The sequence below is a fragment of the Ornithorhynchus anatinus genome, chromosome 1, assembly GCF_004115215.2.
Source record: "Ornithorhynchus anatinus isolate Pmale09 chromosome 1, mOrnAna1.pri.v4, whole genome shotgun sequence".
In the NCBI taxonomy this organism is placed as follows: domain Eukaryota; kingdom Metazoa; phylum Chordata; class Mammalia; order Monotremata; family Ornithorhynchidae; genus Ornithorhynchus; species Ornithorhynchus anatinus.
In genome coordinates, this window is record NC_041728.1 from 137,923,436 (window position 1) to 137,945,068 (window position 21,633).

Consider the following 21,633-nt stretch of genomic DNA (forward strand, 5'->3'; position numbering starts at 1 on the left):
TGGTGCCAGTGTGATATCAGACTTATTTTTTTCTGGTATTTGCCATGCTGCTTCTCTATCACTTTTCCTCATCTAGACTTAGCCCCAAGTGGGACAAGGACTTGTCTCCAACCTGATTATCATGTACCTACCCCAGTGCTCAATACAGTGCATCACACATAGTAAGCGCTTACCAAATATCAGTGATTTTATCCTTGGTATAGTGGATTAATCTCTAGATTGGAAACTTAGCTCAGTATTTCACTAAGTGCCTGGGCGGATCTTTGGTGCTTAAAATCCCTTGTGTGGAAGTGAATTGAATCTAGGGTGTGACTTGGATGGGTATGTGATGTCAGAACATTGCATGGGTCGTGGGCACTCTAGTGCAGTGTTGTGGACTTTGCTGCCTAGCTGTAGAAGTCACTCCCGAACCAAAAAAAGGGCTTACAGTGTGGGGGGAATCCTCCGTAAAAGGAGTTTGTGAGGCAACCCCCGTGGCTCAGAGCTAATAGGCACGTTTCTACTTCACAAAAACATTGCTTCCTGAACCACCATCCCACTGCTGGTCACTGAGGCCCAAGTTGTGTTTCTGCTGCTGCTACTCACCTCCTCCTTAGAAGCAGCGAGGCTCAGTGGAAAGAGCACGGGATTGGGAGTCAGAGGTTATGGGTTCGAATCCTGATCTGCCACTTGTCAGCTGTGTGACTGTGGGCAAGTCACTTAACTTCTCTGTGCCTCAGTAGGTCTTGGGTTCTAATCCCTGATCCACCACTTGTCTGCTGTGTGACCGGCAATTCACTTAACCTCTTTGTGCCTCAGTTACTTGATCTGTAAAAAATGAGGATTAAGAATGTGAACCCAATATGGGACAGGGACTGTGTCCAACCTGGTTAACTTGTATCTACTCCAGTGCTTAGAACAGTGCTTGCCAGGTAGTAAGGAGTTAATAAGTGCCATAATTATTCTTCTTCTGAACTTCTCTGTGCCTCAGTTCCTTCATCTCTAAAATAGGGATCAAGACTATGAGTCTTATGTGGGACAGGGGCTGTGTCCAACCTTATTTGCTTGTGTCTGCCGCAGTGCTTAGAACAGTGCCTGACATATAGTAAGCACTCAACAAATACCGCTATGGTTATTAGTATTAGATTATGAGCCCCAGGTGGGGTAGGGACTGTGTTTGATCTGGTTATCTTGTATCTACCTCAGCAGTTAGTATAGTGCCTGGCACATACTAAGTGCTTAACAATGCTCTTAAAAAAAAAAAAGCACATAACTGCCAGGCCACTGGGCTGGACTTTGGAGGCAACACAGACGTCTTTCCCTGGCATCCCAATGCCGCCTCAGACTCCCCAGTCTGGTGACGGTTACTTGTGTGACGGGACCTGTTGCCTTTTCCATCTTTGCCTAAATGACCTCTGACGTTGGTCTTCCCAGTCGACTCTGAGAAGTTTGTGTTGGCTTTATGGTAGCCATGGTTTTTAATATGTTCAGAAGTTTATCTCTCCGTCCTTCCCGGACGCCAGTTTATAAATCTTTGGTTTCTGAGTAATTCCTGTAAATCCTAAGAGGGCCTAAAGTTAAAACTGTCATTTCCTTTTCATCAGCAAGTGCTTCCTCCCAGTAGAGTTATGTGTGACGTCTGTGTGGCTGACAGGTAGAGCTGTGATAGCTGATGCCAAGTTGTCATGATTCATCAATCCACAGTCAGTAAGGCCGGTTATCTTCCGTTAATGGACTGGGCCAGTAGAATCACTGCAGTTAATGAGACCAAAATGGAAATCATGAAATTGCAGCTTTCCTTTTCCTCTGAGGGTGACAGACACTGGACTTTAATATGTAAGGAAAATGATTCACTCTCAAAACCTATCTGGCTCTGTAGACTATTATTAAAAAAAGTGTCCTTTTTCTATCCATTTTTAATTCTCTGTATTTTCTTTTGCCTTTTTTCTTTGGCAAACTGATCATTAGTTTAGTTTTTATTTTGTCTTTGGGTATGGTTATTGTTTTTTATTACCAATATCCCAATACAGGCCTCTTAGTTCTTTGGTTCTGTCAAGGTTTGGGGTATAGATCAATACAACTTCCCAGTGTGCTTGATTGCTTTGAGGCACACTCCTATGACTTAATTAGCGTGATACTCTCTTTTTTCTTTCCATTATCCTTTGGAACTGGAAAAAATGTTATAGTGACCCTTCTTTCTCTTTCGATAAATCTTTTTCCTCTAAATAAATACCTGGCTGTATTGGAAATCAGTATTTGCTTGCAGTATGGGAAGAGGAGGAATGTTGTTCACTCAGGAAGTTAGCAAAAAGTTTCAGGATTTTGAAAATAGAAACTGTATTCATTGTGTGTATGTGTGTGTGAGAGTGAGAGAGAACTTTTAACATTCATTTCTATTTGTAGTCAAAAAAAGAAACAACGCAGGGCTTCCATGATACAAAAGGTTAAGTGCCACAGACTCTGCCAGTGAGTGACTCACCAATCTCACCAAGTCTGAGTGCTGCAAGACGTTTCTGTTTCATTCATGTCTGTTGTCAGGGAGAGTCATCAGTCTGCTGTGTGGTGTTTTGGATTTTCTTTTTGTTTTCCTTAAAGATTTAAATTGTGACTGAAGTTATGAGGAGGGAATCTTTCCCCAAGACAGTATGTTTCCTTTAAAGACATCTTGTTGATACCAAAATGTACCAGGCTCTTCTGTAGGACTAATAAATTTCTCAGCATTGTTTAAGGAAGATTAAATATTAGGATTCAGAAGCTTGGATGGTATCTGAGGTAACTTAATAGACTACAATCTGGTTACTACAGCAACCCAGCAGCATTGAATAGCGCAGGGACTTAGAGCTTTAAATGAGGTATTGTATTGGAATGCTGAAAAGCGTCCCATTCAGTCATTCATCTTCCTGAAGAATGGTGGCTAGCTCTAGAGGACAGTCACCTGTAGACGTCTGGAATGCCAAAGCCTTCTCACTGAGAGAATGGTACTGGCTTGCCTTTAGTGATAGCTAAGGAAGCTGTTGATCCTTGTCTTATAATTTCATGGTAAGCTGGTAACCTAAAATGAGGAGAAACACATATACTCTAAAAGCCTCCTCTCTTACATACAACGAGCCTTTTAAGTGAAGCCCAGATTATTATTTTAAGACTCATAGACTGTGAGTTCCTTGTGAGCAGAAATTGTATCTACCAGCTTTTTTGTACTGTACTGTCCCAAGTGTCTAGGATAGTGCTCTGCACACAGTAAATGCTCAGTAAATACCATTCATTGATTGACATAGGTAATTTTACTTGGAAAACAAGTGCAGTAATAATAATGATGGGTTTTTGTTAAGCGCTTACTATGTGTTAGGCACTATACTGAGCGCTGGGGGGCGGGGGTACAAACAAATCTAGTTGGACACAGTCCCTATCCCTTGTCAGCCTCAAAGTCTCTCCCCATTTTACAGATGGGTAACTGAGGCCCAGAGAAGTGAAGTGACCACACAGCAAGTTCCAAGGTCACACAGCAGACAAGTGTTGGAGCCGGGTTTAGAACCCAAGGCCTTCTGACTCTCTGGCCCGTCCTCTATCCACTATGCCATGCTGCTTCTTATGGCAGTAGCCAAGATTATTTTAAGTAATAATATTGATTGTGGTATTTGTTAAACACTTACTTTGTGCCAGGCAGTGTACTAAGCACTGGGGTGGATACAAGCAAGTCAGATTGGACACAGTCCCTCTCTCCCACAGGGCTCACAATGTTAGTACCCATTTTACAGATGAGGTAACTGAGGCACAGAGAAGTGAAATGACTTGCTCAAGGCCACCCAGCAGACAAGTGGCAGAGCTGGGATTAGAACCCATTACCTTCTGACTCCCAGGCCCATGCTCTATCCACTGCACCATGCTGCTTGCCTGTAGGATGGTCACCATTGTCTGGATTCCATCCAGTCGCCCAAGTGGCTCAGGTCAGACTGTCAGCTGCTATGGGTGGCCATAACACAGCAGAAAAGAGAAGGCTTTCTAACTTTCTCCATTTCTTTCCTTTCTCTCCTTTTCCTAATTTCTTTCTTACTCCCTTTCTGTTTTGTGGTCATGATCATAGCTCCTGCCTAGTCTCCATCCTGTCCATATCTGAAATTTATTTGTTGATATTAATATCCATCTCCCCCTCTGGACTCTAAGCTTGTTGTAGCCAGGGAATGTATCTGTTTGTTGTTATATTGTACTCTCCCAAGTGCATAGTACAGTGCTCTGCACACAGTGAGCGTTCAATAAATGCGATTGACTGGCTGACTGGATAACTACTGCATTAAAGGCCCTGGTACAGGGTAGCTGGTTGTTCATACCTTTGCCTGAGTTATAGATTGCTTTCTTCCCAGTTAACCAGCCCATCCTGTCCTGTTCCTTCTTCTCTGCTGCTTCTGCCTGATGACTCTTAGGTTTCCCTTCTGCTGTACTCCCATCTAACCCCTCCCCACATCCTCTGAACTATCTAAATGTAATCTGAAATCCGGTCACTTTAATAGTGTTTTATTCGTGGTATTATTGAACGCTCTAGTTTTAATTTGGATAATAAAGTTCATCCGAGATTTTAATCTGATTCCATCTTTAAAAGGTTTTAAGAGAAGCAGCGTGGCTTAGTGGATAGAGCACAGGCCTATGAGTCAGACGGACCTGTATTCGAATCCCGGCTCCGCCACATGTCTGCTGCATGACCTTGGGCGAGTCGCTTCACTTTACAGATCTTTTAGTTGACTGACACTAATCTAGTGGAAGGAACATAGGGCTGGGATTTAGGAGACCTGGGTTATTATCCCAGCTCTGCCACTTACCTAATGCGTGACTGTGCATCAGGTACTTGGTCTGTAAAATAATAATGGTGGCATTTGTTAAACGCTTACTTTGTGTCAGACACTTATCTAAGTGCTGGGGTGGTTACTGCCAAATCAGGTTGGTCACAGTCCCTGTCCCATGTAGGGCTTATAGTCTCAATCCCCATTTTACAGATGACGGAACCGTAGAAGTGAAGTGACTTGCCGGAGATCACAAAGGGGACAAGCCACGGTGTGAGATTAGAACCCATAACCTTCTTAGTCCCAGGGCCATGCTCTATCCACTGCGCCTCTTCTTCCTTCCCCTTAGACCACGAGCCCATTCCGGGACAGGGACTGTATCTGGTCTGATAGCCACTCAGTTCTTAGTACTGTGCTTGGCACCTAGTAAGCACTTAACAAATACCACAGTTAATATTATTAGTATCACCGAGTCTTGTGATTCTGGTGGTTGATGGTCCGGCACATGAGCGATCTGGCGTGCTGCACCACTTTTGCATGAGCAATTGTATCTAAATGTGGCAGAAGAGAGACTCCCTTCACTGCCTTGTCCTCCTGAGAGATGCAGACTGCCCCTTTCTCTGACTGCCCCTTTCACTTGCAACCTTTTTTAATACGATAATCTAGTGCATTCCACCACATCTCTTCTCTCCTTCCCCCCAACCCCAACTCCGTGAATTATTCATCAGGGAGAGATGTCAGTTTTAGTGGTTATTGGCAGAAGTGAAAGATGGGTTGGCTTTTATTTTGGTTTATATCTCCTTAGACCCTCTTTGCAGTAAGTTTATAAGGAGGGAAATGGAATTTTCTCCTCATTCTGGGAAAGTAACATTGCAAAACTAAAATTATGATGTGTTTTTTTAATAATTTAACAAGTTGCATTTCAAACTTCACATGGGACAATGGGCTCCTATCTTATTTTCAGAATCTCATAGTAATCATTTTATGACGTTGCAGACTTTTCTGGCCACTTGGCCAAAACTGTGCTGCTACAGCTTGGATTGTGATCTTGAATTTATTTCAAATATTAATAATTAAGTACCTCTTCTTTTGAGATAAGACTGTGAATCGGAAGTTAAATACTCTTTAACCTGTAATGTGTAATGTACCATCAGATGGAAAATGGAATGCATTGAAGGTCAGAACTGTGAAGACGAGTTCTTTAGTGATGTGACATTTGGCCACTTGAGTATTTTTAATATGAGATATTAAACAGCCAAATGTCAAGGCAATTTGGAAAATGCGTCTTTAATTTGAATGTGTTAACCACAGCCTATTTATGGTATGGTATTTAGTAAGTAGAAGCAATATGAAAACTAGCTTCTTGGGGATTTAATTGGAGTGTTTAGAGTAGTGTACATAAATATTTCTCATTCTTAGACCAATAAAACCCCAAAACACTTACATTGTTTTTTGTTGTTATTGTTGTGGAAATGGAATCCCATAAACTAGGCCAATAGAGCACATATGAAAACAAAATTTGGAGTTGAGAGGCTTCAACATGTTTATTATAGGACTGCAAGACCAGCAGGATCTTTTCATTCAAGGTTTTTCACTTCCCTTTTTAATGAAGAACTTTAATATGCCCTCTCCAAAGGACATAAATGAACTGTTCTTAGATTTGAAGATTTGCCACTGTTTTGGCAGTCCTGAAGGATATATTTATGCTAATTCAATGACTTGAAGTTTTTCAGATTTTTATAAATTATATAACTCCATTAAGTGTCTAAACTTTAGAGGTAGCCAAGCTCCTTTGCTGCCTCCCTCCTGTCTGGGGCATGTATTTAAGTAATCAGACTTTTGAAATGGTCAAACCGGATGTTTCAGCATTAAATTAAAATCAATGTGTTATTTTGGCAGGTCATTCTAGTTCAAGTTAATCCAGGTGAAACTTTTACAATAAGGGCTGAGGATGGCACTCTTCAATGCATTCAAGGTAAGGAAGATTTTTGCATTGTTTCAAGATTTCTAATTCATGGTATATTCTCTTGAGGAATTGACATATTGTCTGTGTTTGTGCATGAATTTGGGGGTTTGGCAAGTGGAACCGTCATAATTCCCCTGAGGGACCCTGACAGACTGTAGAAGGGAACAAGCTAATTCAGTAAGTACCCATGGTTTTTGGGACTCAGTTTTTCAAAGAGTGATTGTGACTGGAAATTCCAGCTTTGAAACCTCTGTCCTCATCCTGGATTTATCTTCAGGAATGTAGAGCGCTTATTTAAATGGTGTTGAAGCAGCCCAAATCGCCAGGAATTCCATAAGACTATCCGTATCAGTCTCGCAGAGTTCTGAAAGCGGGAGTAGATTTGCCCTTGTTTCATCTAAGATCGTAATTTCTCTATTAAGATGTTCTCATGTGGAATGAAACTATCCCAGAATAGCTATTCTCACTCCACAGTGAGCTCTGCAAAGAAAAACTAATTAGGACAATCCAACCCTGTAGTTAGTTTCTAAATGCTGCTGTGCTGGAGGGTTGGCATTGCTTCAAGCTGTTTCTAGCAGCCTTCTAACTGTGGTGTAAATAAACTTGACCCGGGAGCTGTATTAGTGCTGGAGTGTAGACTATCAGACTGCTGGCCGTGTTTGACACCTGTGACTTAGTCCAACAATAAATAAATAATCTTGGGGAAATGCCCTCAGTTTCTCATAATGAACTCAATAGAAATGCAGCTTCCTGAAACTTAGCAAACAATTAGCGAACATTGTAGAAGTGTTCAATCACACCATTTCAATTGTACAGGAAAGTAGGAAAGAAACACTCACAGATTCTGGACTGAATGATCATTTCCCTAGAACCAAGGGTGCCACCTCCATGGGGGAATAAAGGTATTGGGCAGGGAGGCACTGGTGCCTCTCCCCACTGCTAGACAAGGAGGTAGCATGACTCCACACACATTACTCCCGCCAGGCAGCGCACCGTGATGACAGCGTAGCTGCCATTTTGTGGAAGAATTTTACACAGTCTTGGAGGATTTTTAAGCCCTCCCACTGGCTCCCAAGCATTATGCATCCCCTTCCCAGTTCCAGTTCCGTCAGAGCCACGGAACTTGGTGACAAGAGGCACAGCACAGGGAAGCTTGGTGCCCCAAAATTAAACAAACCCAGAGCATCCACGATTCAAAATGTCCAATACTGTACTGGAACCAGATGGGGACAGGCCAGGTGAAAACCAGACTTTCATCATAAAAAGGGACAATAATAATGTTGGTATTTGTTAAGCGCTTACTATGTGCAGAGCACTGTTCTAAGCGCTGGGGTAAACACAGGGGAAGCAGGTTGTCCCACGTGGGGCTCACAGTCTTCATCCCCATTTTACAGATGAGGGAACTGAGGCACAGAGAAGTTAAGTGACTTGCCCACAGTCACACAGCTGACAAGTGGCAGCTGGGACAACTGGCCACCCTAACTTCAAGTAGGCAAACACGGCCTTGGCCCCCACGGGATTGGCGTTGTCGGAGGCGGGTGACACCGTTGACTTTATTTCCACAGCTTTTTGGGCGGGATGGGCAAATAAACCTTAAGAAGGTGGTCTGCCATGTGAGCCCACATGAGCACCTAAAAGTGGGTCTGAGGGGTTGATCAACCTTTGCCAGCTGATGATGCCTCCCACACTGATCTAGGAACCCACGAAGATTCCTTTGGGCTCCAAGGCTGGGTCAGTGTCCTTTTGACTGCATCGTTGCCTCTTCCTCTTTTTTACTTTCCTCCCTCTTTTCCGTTTCCTCTTTTCTCAGTCGTATTTATTGAGAGCTTACTGTGTGCGGAACACTGTACTAAGTGCTTGGGAGAATACCGAGAAACAGAATTTGATAGTGGATGGAGCACAGGCCTGGGAGTCAGAAGGTCATGGGTTCTCGTCCCGGCTCCACCACTTTTTCGCTGTGTGACCTTGGGCAGGTCACTTCACTTCTCTGGGCCTCAGTCACTTCATCTGTAAAACGGGGATTGAGATTGTGAGACCCACATGGGACAAGAGACTGTCTCCAACCTGATTTGCTTGTATACATCCCAGGGCTTAGTACAGTGCTTAGCACATAATAAGCGCTTAACAAATACCATAATTATTATTATTAATGGTATAACAGAAACTTTCCTCGACCTCTTTATCAGACCATTTTCTTTGCTCACCCTTGTGAGCTTCTAGCCCCCCTAAAGTGATGCTCAAAAATCCCTTTATTTTTATTTTTTTAATTGTATATGCTAAGCACTATGTGTCAGACACTGTTCTGAGTGTTGGGGTAGGTACAAGAGAGTTAGGTTGGACAGTCCTGTCCTGCGTGGGACTCACAGTCTGGAAGGGAGAACAGAAGAACCGAGGCACAGAGAAGTCAAATGTCTTGCCTAAGGTCACACAGCAAGCAGTTGGCAAAGCTGGGATTAGAACCCAGGTCTTCTGACTTCTAGGCCTGTACTATTTCCACTAGGCCAGGTTGCTTCTCCACAACATTTGCATTTCATGCTTTGCCTAATGCAGATTGATTATGAAATCTCTTTGGAGTCAAACAGGTATTTTGATGACAACAGAAATTATTCTTGTTTGGCCATTCTCCTGTCTATTCACAGTGCCCCTTTAACTGGATTATATTTTTAAAAAAGCCTTGCTCTTTGTTAATAAATAATATGGAGGAACCTCATGCCTTGGAAGCTCTATAAATATTTAATAATATTGCATATGGTTGCTATCGAGGTTCAGCGCTGTAGTTAACCTCTGCAGATGTCTTTACATTATATTAAAACAGTAAACCCGAAACTAGTAAAACGAAACAGAAACTAGATTATATGTTTTAGCACAAATGTCGAGTTTCACTCAATTCCAAAAGTAAACAAGTAAATTTCCATATCTAATCATAATGGTAGGGAAGGACTCCCCAAACTGGTGAAACTCTGAATCAACCTTTTTAAAAAAAAAAAAAAAAAAATAGAGATCTCATCTTCATACTTTGAAGGGCATGTAAGCTCAGGGGCAAAGGAGAGAGGATGTGAAAATAAAATATTAGTGGAGCTCCTACTGTGTGTAGGGTGTTATTCTACCACTCCACTTAATAGCACTTTCATCATGTTGGTATTGAATTTTAATGCCTCTGTTATTTAGAGAAAACAGCTGCATTGTTGGTTTAAGTACTTCTCTCTCCCTTTGAAGTATTTTGATTGACTTGATAGACTGATTCAAGTGCTTATTACAAGAGAAGCAGTAGAACCTGGTGGAGAGAGCATGGGCCTGGGAGTCCTCTGACATGGGTTCTAATCCTGATTCGGCACTTGTCTGCTGTGTGACCTTGGGCAAGTCACTTCACTTCTGTGTTATGCAGTTTCCTCATCTGCAAAATGGGAATTCAGTACCTGTTCTCCCTACTTAGACTGAGCGCCCCATGTGGAAAAAGGGACTACGTCCCACCTGAGTACTTTGTATCCACCCCAGCGCTTATGTTTGACACACTGGAAGGGCTTAACACCCCTCTCAGGATCGCACCTGGAGAGTTTCCAGTACTCTACCAGTCTCGGCTATGGGAGGGAGAGTCAGGCAAAGGCCTTTCCATTCCTAGCTTGAGCAGAGGCTAGCCAGTGGAAGGCAATCTTCTACAAGTCAAAACCCACCTGTGCTGGGCAGCAGCGGCATGGAAGAGAGTCGAGGGCGAAGACTCAAGTTGACTTCGTGGAGGAAGGCAGTGGCAAACCACTTCAGTATTTTGACCAAGAAAACTCTGTGGATCCACTACCAATAAGGATTGCAGATGGAGAGTGGGGTGTTCCAGGAGAGATGTATCCATGGAATCGCTGTTGGTCGGAGGCGACTCGACAGGTTAAGACAAGTGCTTAACAAATATCATTGTTGTCATTATTATTGTTATTAATCTGCATACAATAGATTAAGTGCATTGTGGGCCGGTAGTGTGTCTTTTTATTGTTGTATAAGTACTCTGCCAAGAGCTTAGGCAACATTCTGCACATAGTAAGTGCTCAATAAATACGATTGACTGACCAACTAACTACAGTAAGTGCTCAATAGATACTATTGATTGATTCAAGATTATTTTAATGTAGCAGGAGATGACAGCAGACATATTTAGCATAGTTATTGGAAGATTTTTTATAAATTACTGCATATTTCTCTCTCTTTAACTGCATGTGTGTGTGTGTGTACACACACACACAATTATTTTGGATTTTGGGAACACATTGATACGCTTTATGTGATTTCCCAGGGTAAGTAATGTTTTTTAGGCACTTTTAATTAACACCCTGTTTTTATGGAACTAATTGAGTCCTAAGCAGTTAAGGATTAAACATTATATTACTGGAAGAATCAGGAGAGGAAAAGCATCATAAGCAGCTTGGCTTAGTGGAAAGAGCCCAGAATCAGAATAGACATGCCTTCTAATCCTGTCTCCTCCACTTGTCTGCTCTGTGACTTTGGGCAAGTCACTTAACTTCTCTGTGCGTCAGTTTCCTTGTCTGTAAAATGGAATTAAGACTACGAGCCCCATGAGGGCCATCACTGTGTCCAACCTGATTATCTTTTATCTACCCTAGTGCATACTACAGTGCCTGGACTATAGTAAGTGCTTAACAAATACCATCCAAAAAAGGATCGAGTCCCTGCTCTCAAGAAGCTTACAGTCTAATGGGGGAGAACAGCCAGCATATTATTACAATCAAATAATTCATTGGACCCAAACACAGTGAAAATTTACATATGTTTATATTTTTCTGGCTAGTGCAACTCCACAAAACTGGATTTCAAAACCAGCCATAATAGAGGAGAATCAAATCAATCTCTTTATATGATATAATTGTTAATCTTCATATAAATCTTGTAATGTTTCCTTAATAGAATGGATCTAGTTTCAAAGTTAAATTACTTTTCGTTCTGGGTATATCCATGTCAACCGTGTTACAGAATAAATGCCCCCTGGAACCCTTATTTATCTTTCTAAACTAGTTCCTCATTCATGTCTCTAATGCAGTGTCATGCTCAGAGTGAGTGTTATTCACCCCGCCCCCAACCTCACAGCACTTATGTACATATTTAAATTATATATTATGAAATATTTACATTATGCTGTAAACTTAAGGGCAGAAAGCATGTCTGCTGTTTCTGTTGTGTCATAGACTCCTAAGGGCTTACTACAGTGCTCTGCTTATAGTAATGCTCAGTAAATACCATTGATTGAATGTTGAATGTAATTACTTTTTTCAAAATGTGATCTGTTAAAATATATGCAGCTGTGCACTCTCAAGCATAAAATATTAAAATTGAACTTTACCTATGAAACATATTTGGGTATAATGTCAGTTTTCACTTTGTAAAATTTGTCAGTAGTGAAGGTGAGGTTTTAATAAAATGTAAAGTCACTAAACAGAATGCAAGTTGCATTCTCACATAGTCTCATTTTAATTTCAGATTTCAACTGTAAGATTATTTGACCTAAAACAAACTGCTATTATACATATGAGGGAAATTATGGAAAAAACATCTGAACCCTTTGGGAATACTTTTTTTTTTTGCCATGCGCAAGTCCTTGGTAATAGGGGGGAAAAACAGAGGAAATATCCAGCAAGTAGGGGAAGTAGGATCATTCTTAGTCAAAAATTTCTCAATATATTCCATGACACATGAATCACAGGTCTGAAAGGGGCAGTAGGAGGTTATGTTCCTTCTTCTGACTCTAGGCAGTTTGGAATAGAAATCATAGCAAAGGATTCTTTTTGGGGGGGTGGTTTGTTTTTTCCTTTCCTAGAGTGACTTTCTCGGATTAAGGTATTTGTAGAAATGGAAAACTCCTGTCCTGTCTTGTCCTGGCTGGCATGGGTGTTGATATGGTGGAAGAAGGATCCTAGCCTTCCCTCTAGACTCTAAACTCATCATGGTCAGGGAACCTGTTTGCTAAATCTGTTATATTGTACTCTCTCACATGCTTAGAACAGTGCCCTGCACCTAGTTAGCACTCAGTAAATACCATTGATTGATTGATTCACTGGCTACTATGAAAAGACGGCTGGATATAGAGAGAAGCAGTGTGACCTAGTGAATAAAGTATTGGCCCAGTAGTCAGAATGACCTGGATTCTAATCCAGCTCACTTGATGCTGTGTGACCTTGGGCAGGTCACTTAACTTCTCTGTGCCTCATTTACCTCATCTGTAAAATTGGGATTGAGACTGGGAGCCTTTTGTGGGCCAGGGACTGTGTCCAACCTAATTAGCTTGTATCTACCGTAGCGCCTACCCTGGCACACAGTAAGTGCTTAGATGAACTAAAATCCTTTCCAAACTCTTTTTCATCTTTCACTGAAATGCAGGACTGTATCGATGGCTAGCACGTTAGACACACTCAGAATGAGCCAACAAAAAGATATGTTGGAGACTTTCAAGGAGATCGGGGTGGGGATAGCACATGTATGCTTGTTTTGTCTTATGCTGTTCTGTTGTCTCCAGCCCTTACCGATGCCATGGGCACATCTCTACCAGAACGCCCCACCTCCACCTGCAGTCGTTCTGGTAGTGTATACATAGGTAAATAACCATTCAAACCTTCATGTGTAAAGAACCCTCCCCATGGTCCAGTATTGCACGAGCATAGACTTCCTTTTGAACTTGGCACAGGGAGGTTCAAGTAGTTTTGGCGATTCAGATGTGAAATAGAATTATTCAAGTAGTCAACAGAGTAATGGGGAAATTTGCATGCAGAGTATATTCAAGTAGTCATCAGAGTAATGGGAGATATGATGCATGCAAATGATTATATGTCCTGGGTATATTTTTATTATCCAGTATAGCAATTTTGGCTGTCACTTAAATTTTGGGTGGAGGAAATTAATTTTATTAACAGCCACCTCAGCTATTTCATATGTTTTCATTAGGTGCTTTAGGTAGAGCAGTGCTTTGCACATGGTAAGTGCTTAATAAATGCCATAATTATTATCATTAATATTATTATAGGCTGTTAAGAAATTAGGGAACATTCTTTCCATAGCATGCATCTGTCTGGGTGGTGTGAGTAGAATCAGTTTTCTTTGCGTGGGTTCTTCAGTGTAAGTTTTCTGTAATGGTCAGTCACACAACCTTGTAGGAAAACTGACTATTTAATATTGAGCTGCAATTATCTTTGTTGTGTAACACAGATATTGAATAGGATGCCACCATTTTCCAGCTTCTCTGCACTTGATCTTCTGATTTTGTTGGGTGTCTAGGTTATCCTTTAGTAGCAGGTGGAAATTTAACTTGGTGTCTATGAATGAAAGCTTCCTTTCCCTTCATATATCCTATTAAGCACTTATCTATGTACTACAACATGAGATATCATAATTTTTTTCTATTTAGAACTTTAGATACAGAGATTATGATCTCTCTTGTGGAATTATTCGGAGACATGAATAATGACTATTAGATTTTTAAACTCCTCGAGGGCAGGCATTATGTATCTTGCAACTGCTATGCTGTCCCAAGTCCTCAGTTAAGTGCTTGACACCCAGATGCTCAATAACTGTCACTGATAGGACATTTTAAATTACTTGGCAAGGCTGTTCAATTTCTTTTTGATAACTAAAGAAGCCTCAACTTTCAAATTTTACAAACTGAATCTATCTTCCACTGTTGCATGCAGAGTTGTCTTACGTTCCGTTTCCTATTTTAAAAAGTATTTATTTGAGACTTATTCTTTTTTAAATAGCATCAACTCATTACGAGTGTCATTTTGGGGCTGAAAGTAATCATTTTGAAAATTGAGCAAAGTGAAATAAATGAAGGGAATTGGAACTGTTATAGTTTAGATGCATTATGCCATCTGGGTATTTTAACCCTTGCCCTTAGGGTGGGCCATATCAATGTGGCTGAATTTAATTTTATGTAGAATGACCCTTATATAAGTGAATAGCATGTCTCTGTTGCTGTCTGGGGATTTTGGGGTGTTCTATTCCAGCAAAGTAGCCTGGCCTGAAAATACATTACTCATACAATTGGGCTATTCTGTATGGGATTGATAAGGATTTGGCATTCTGTTGCAAACCATCACGTCCCAGCCTAGATTTTTCAATATTAGGGATATAAAAAGATTTATTGCATCATCTTTACTGCTACTGTCCCTGTTGCTATACTTTCTCAATCAGTAGTAATTTTTTGAGAGTTTAAACTCTGTGCAGAGCACTGCACCTAAGTGCTTGGGGCAGTACCATACAACAGTATAACAGGCATGTTCCCTGCCCACAACATCTTCACTATTCCATTCCTAAAAGTGCCCCAAAGTTGGTTTACATTTCAAGGAGGAATAGCCTTGCTGCTTCCTAAAGACTGCTTGCGTTTAGTCAGTTAACAATCTGAATTACTTATTGTTGTGACAGTACACACAGAGACTCATTCATTTATTCATTCATATTTATCGAGTGCTTACTGTGTGCAAAGCATTGTACTAAGCACTTGGGGGAGTACAACATAACAACAGTCACATTCCTGCTCACAAGGAGCTCACAATCAAGAAGAGGAGACAGACATTAATGTAAATAAATAGATAAATTACAGATATATACGGATAAATACATATCATCTTGGAGGTATCTCATTTCAGGTATCAGATACTTTACAAAACAACCTGCTCCCCTGAATTTTCCCATTTTAAAATCAATGTGAATGTACAGCTGTGTCCGTGTGTTTGTGTGTTTGTACTCACAGTCACTCATTCAGTTGTATTTATTGAGTGCTTACCCATCTATGCTGTTAGCCTATAACCATCAGGTTCTATTTCCTATAATAATTTGTTTTGAAATCTTACCTAAGATCATATTGGTGACCATCATTTGTCAGGAAAATGTAAAGGTGGATAAACTCTTGGAATGATAAAATTATGAAATTCTAGCTGACTGAAGTCAGAAACCTATTCAGTTGTATTGAGCACTTACTGTGTGCAGAGCATTGTACTCAGCTTTTGGGAAAGTACAGTATAACTTAATGAGTTTATAACCAGTTAATTTGGTGTTCCTGGATGTGACTAATCCATTCAGATTATGATTCAGATTCAGATTACTCTTTCACAGTAATTTTGGAATAGAATTGAATTCATGGGCTAGAAACTTGTAGACTAATATGAAGCCATCTTAATGGTACTCAAGATGAAACTCCTTCTCCATTCCTATTTTAGGATTTTACAGTTTACAATTGTAAATTTTACAATTTTACTTGTAAATGTTTCTTTGACCGTGAAAAAAAGCTCTACCAATAATTTGATTTAAATCAATGGCATTTGTTGATCACTTGATGTGTGCAGAGCACTAGCCTCCCACTGTACTGAACACCCTGTCAGTCCCATAGCACTTACGTAAACATCTGTAATTTTATGTATTTAAATTAATGTCTGTCTCCCCCTCTAGACTTAAGATCACTGTAGGCAGGGAATATGTCTGTTATTTTGTTGTATTGTAGTAATAAATAATGTTGGTATTAGTTAAGCGCTTACTATGTGCCAAGCACTGTTCTAAGCACTGGGATGGATACAAGGTAATCAGGTTGTCCCACGTAGGGCTCACAGTCTTCATCCCTATTTTACAGATGAGGTAACTGAGGCACAGAGAAGTTAAGTGACTTGCTCAAGGTCACACAGCTGAAAAGTGGCAGAGCTGTGATTAGAACCCATGACCTTCTGACTCCCAGGTCCGTGCTCTATCCACTGTGCTAGGCTGCTTCTCTACTTTCCAAGATGCTTTATACAGTGTTCTGCACACAATAAGCGCAAGCGCACAGTAAATACGATTGACTGATTGACTAAGCACTTGGGAATGTACAAAACAATGGAGTTGGAAGATATGATCCCTGCACACCAGGCCTTTACAGTCTAATGGCAGGAGGTGGGGAGAGACAGGTATTAAAGCAACATGGCCTAGCGGCAAGAACACGGGCTTTGGGAGTCAGCAGACATGGGTTCTGATTCCACTCCTCTACTTGTCTGCTTTGCAGCCTTTGGCAAATCACCTAACTTCTCTGTGCCTGAGTTACTCCATCTGTTAAATGGGGATTAAGACCATGAGCCCCATGTGGGACAACCTGATTACCTGGTATCCCAGTGTTATGTCAGTACTTGCTACATAGTAAACGCTTAACAAATACCGTAATTATAATTATTATTAGTAGTTAGTAGTAGTAAAATAAGTTACAGATAGGGGAAACGGCAGAGTGTAAGGTTTTGCACATCAGTGTGGTTGGGCTGAGGGTGGGGTGAATATCAAGTACTTAAGTACAGATCTAAAAGTCACAGCAACGAGAATTGAGTAATTGAGTAGGTTGACTTTAAAGGAACAAAGTGTGCTGGCTGGGTTGTCATAGATCAGCTAGGTAAGGTAAGGTGAGTTGAGTTCATTGACTGCTTTAAAGTTGATGGTAAGGAACGTTTGTTTGCAGAAGTGGATGGACAACCACTGTAGGTTTTTTTAAGGAGTGGGGAGACAAGGAATGAACCCTTTATTTTTTTTTTAGAAAAATGATCGGGGCAGCTCAGTATGAAGTAAGGATTGGAGTGGGAAGAGACAGGAGGTAGAGAGGTCAATGAGGAGGACGATGTTGTAGTCAGGGTGCGATATTGTACATTCCAATGCTTAGTACAGTGCTCTGCACACAATAAACGCTCAATAAATACTAATGAATGAATATGATAAATGCTTGGTTCATTGTGGTAACTATTTGAATGGAGAGGAAAGGGCAGTTTCTAGAGATGTGAAGGTAGAGCTGACAGGTTTTTGTGACAGATTGTGTGTGGGTTGAATGAGAGAGATAAGTCGAGGACAATGCAAAGGTTATGGACTTGTAAGACAGGGAAGATGATGACACTTTCTACAGGGATAGAAAAGTCAGGGGGAAGAAGGGTTTGGGTGGCGAAGATAAGTTCCGGTTTTATACAAGATAATTGTGGTTGTCTTATTAGTCGAAATGAAAATGAGATATTTAACAAGTAAAATTCATAAATCTAGATAAGTATGCCAATCGTAGTAGAGGATATTGGGGTACAGACAGGTCTAAGTTTGAAGATAAATGGAGGAAAAATTGGCCACTATTAGGATTCTGGGAAAGAAGCAACATGGTTTGCTGCAGCAAATGAAAAGAAAATGAAACAACTGGATGGAGTAGAGTGGAGGGAAAGGGCCAGTGCCCCCAAACAGCCCCTTACCTTCCAGAGTTCTGATGGCCTCATAGACAGGTCTACTGTTAGAATGGTCCTACAGCTAGGAAATGAGACTATCACTACCACTTCGACTCCTTTTCGTATTGCATGTCCGATTGGTCGTCATTGCAATCACAGCCTCATTTTCAGCAAGAACAGGGCCCTGGGTTAAGTCCCGGGGAAAGGCATCCAGTTATCAGCCATCTCCCTCCTTCCACCCAACCTTTTGGCCACCATTAGCAACTAGCAGGTGCTTAAACCACATGAGCTGGCAGGGGGAATTAGTGTGACAGTGACTTGGTGTCCATGTACAACAAATTGAAATTGGCAGGAAACAGTAACAAAAACCGTGTCCAACACATTGAGCTGTTCAAGTTGCCCTCTTCAGTGGCTCCTTTGAGCTGTGCATCGGACAGCCAGTAACTCTAGTCACTTGTGGGGTGTGTGTCAGTGGTCAGTCAGTTGTATTTATTGAGCGTTTACTGTGTGCAGACAACTGTACTAAGTGCTTGGGCAAGTACAATCAAGCGCTTAGTACAATGCTCTGCACACAGTAAGCACTCAATAAATACGATTGAATGAACATAACAAGAAGCTGACACATTCCCTGCCCACAATGAGCTCACAGTCTAGAGGGGGAGACAGACATTAATATAAATAAATAAAAGATGTGTTCATAAGTGCTGTGTGTGTTGGGTGGCTGGGGAGAAGTTGTAGGTGTTGGAGATGGAATCAACGGGGAAGTTCAATTGGTAGATTGGACAGTGGATCGGCATTGTGGATTCTCCTCCCTGGCCAATCAATCTATCAACATATTCATTGAGCACTTACTATGTGCAGAGCACTATACTATAAGTGCTTGGGAGAGTATAATACTACAGAATTGGTAGGCACATTCCTTGCCCACAACAACTTTACAGTCTAGAGAGCAGTGATGGGTTTCGCCGCTGCCAGCTCAGATCATTGACCACACCCCGTCATTTCCTTCTTTACCACACTGCTGTTTGTAGTGATGTAGAGGGTCTGTCCCAGAAGCTCTAACAGAAATAGCCACCTTCCTGTAATAGTAGAAAGGGGAATGAGATGGGTTGATGAGAGATTAGTTGGAAACACTTCCAGAGTGATTGGAGGAGGTGTGATTTTTTTTGTTTTAAAGGAGGGTTTTGAAGGTAGGAAGAGTAGTTGTGTTGGATGTGAAAGGGAGTTGGAGGTGAGAGAGGGTGTGAGCAAGAGGTTGATGATGAGAGACACAAGAATGAGGCTCAGTGAGTAGGTTTGCATAACAGTAGTGAAGTGTGTGGGTTAGATGGTAATGGGAAAGGAGCAAGGATAAGTAAGTGGGAGAGAATGGTAACACAGGGACCATGGACCATTTAACTGAGTCAGTATCCTTTTTGTAGCACTATGTACAAAGTGTCTTACAAAATAATACTATAATGAGGCTTAAAAATGAAAAAAAGCTTTTGTTTACCCACTTTGGAGGCTTTAACCTTGATTGAAGAAGTGGGTTTATCTGGACTTCATTCTTTGGCTCAGTGTGGAGTTTTTTTAGTATTTTTTTTTTTAGCCTTTTACTGAAGTGATTTTTCATGATGAAAGTCTTGTTAAAACGTAGGTGTCATATTATCACCTTTTGAACAGGAGTTATTATAACAGTTGTCCAGGTTTGAACAAGTTGGAGGTTCTGAAGCTTGTCTAGTTCAACATCTGTTAAGTGTTTTTATGCTGGGAGCCAATATTGTCAAATTGCTGTGTGCAGTATATAAATAATATGGATAAAATGATTACTTTGGCACTGTCAGAACCTGTAGTCCTCAGGATGAGTTTGTGTGTGTTCAAAAACTCCCATTGCAGCCGGTGTAATACTTTCTATCCATCACTCATCATACAGAATAGCTCAATTTTCCCAAAAATTACCTTCATGGTTTTATATGGCTAACGTAAGCCCAAGTTTTTTCCTGTCAGGAGACAGTAAATATATTGTTTCATAGTACTGCTGGAAAACTCATAGATGTTGTTTGAGCATAGTCATTGAAATCCACATAACTAATATCGGGCCCACCATTCCCCGTTTTGAAAGACATATAAGTTGAAGTACCAGTGGGACTCCAGCAAAAGTACACAACTATATTTTGTTGACTCTCATTACATGGAGGTGACACTGGTGATAAATGATTTAAGGAAATTCACAATATAGTATACACATCTTGATCAGTGTTGCGCGCATAATTGAGATTGATGCCTCCCTTCCCCCTCTAGACTGTAAGCTTGTTCTGGGCAGAGAATGCGTCTACCAACTCTGTGGTGTAGTATTTTCCCAAGTGCTTAGTTCAGTGCTCTGCACACAGTATGTTCTCAGTAAATACCATTGATTGATCGAGCAAAATCTATTCTGTTGCTGTATCGCGTTCTGTTCCAGAATTGTCGGTAGAAGAATGTTCCCTAATTCCCTCCTCTCGGTGTTTCGTCCAAAATACATAGTGAAATCGTACATTATGGAAGAACTAGTTGTACCTTCTCTGACAGCACAGGGCTTTGAAGCTCAACCCATTTGGTCAACATGGTATTCCTGTAAGTACACCTTTTGTTGATCTGTTCTGAACCACCAGTATGGGTCATCAAAACAGAACACTAAGTTTCTACTTGTTCCAGGATCCTTTTGTCAGCAAGTTGTTTCTATTTTGGACTCAAAAACCAAAGGTATAAGATTGTTTGACATAATAATATTTATGGTATTTAAGCACTTACTATGTGTCAAGCACTGTTCTAAGCACTGGGGTAGATACAAGGTAATCAGGTTGTCCAACATGGGGCTCACATTCCCCTTTAACAGGTGGTGTAACCGAGGCACGGAGAAGTTAGGTAACTTGCTCAAGGTCACACAGCAAACGAGTAGAGGAGCGGGTTTAGAACCCACGTTCTCTGATCTCAAGCCTGTCCTCTTTCCACTAAGCCACGCTGCTTCTCTATAATACTGATGTTATTTTTACTATGTGCCATGCACTGTTCTAAGCACTGAGGTAGATACAAGGTAATCAGGTTGTCCCACATGGGGCTCACAGTCTTTTTCCCCATTTTACAGATGATGGAACTGAAGCACAGAGAACTGAAGTGACTTGCCCAAGGTCACACAGCAGACAAGTGGCAGAGCCAGGATTAGTACCCACGTCCTCTGACTCCTAAGCCCGGGCTCTTGCCACTGTGCCACGCTACTCCTCAGCATGATTGTCATGCTGGTAGGAACTGGAGGAAAATACTCAGACTAAAATCTATTTCTTGTGAAAAGCAGATTATTGCCCGTGGAACTCAGGACAGTCCACTCTTTTAAGTTGTTTTCCTACTCCTAGGTATAAGGAAAACTTCGCTGGTGCTTTACTCCATTGGGATAATCTCTTGTATCATTCATTCATTCATTCAATCGTATTTAGTGAGTGCTTACTGTGTGCAAAGCACTGCACTTGGCAGGAACCTGCACATTTATTTAAGACAGACAATGTTCTAAGTGTAAGGGTAATAATAATAATAACTGTGGTATTTGTTAAGCGCTCACTGGGTGCCAGACACTGTATTAAGCGCCGAGGTGGATACAAGCAAATCAAGTTGGACACAGTCCCTTCCCTCATAGGGTTCATAGTCTTAATCCCATTTTAAAGATGAGGCTACTAGGCACAGAGAAGTGAAGTGACTTGCCCAAGGCCAC

The 21,633-nt window shown here is 41.2% G+C and overlaps 1 protein-coding gene and 1 non-coding gene across 5 annotated transcripts in view; both read left to right on the forward strand.

The window, feature by feature from the left end:
• FNDC3B (fibronectin type III domain containing 3B) overlaps positions 1–21,633 on the forward strand; it is a 418,267-nt gene that overhangs the window by 98,198 nt on the left and 298,436 nt on the right. For all 4 annotated transcript variants that reach the window (XM_029057950.2, XM_029057966.2, XM_039913103.1 and 1 more), the window contains exon 4: positions 6,651–6,726. In XM_029057950.2, coding sequence (XP_028913783.1) covers positions 6,651–6,726 — 76 coding nt within the window. The remainder of the gene's footprint in view (positions 1–6,650; positions 6,727–21,633) is intronic.
• On the forward strand, positions 10,246–10,378 carry LOC114815741. Its single transcript, XR_003763548.1, has one exon. It is a non-coding gene; the product is annotated as a small nucleolar RNA SNORA7 (small nucleolar RNA).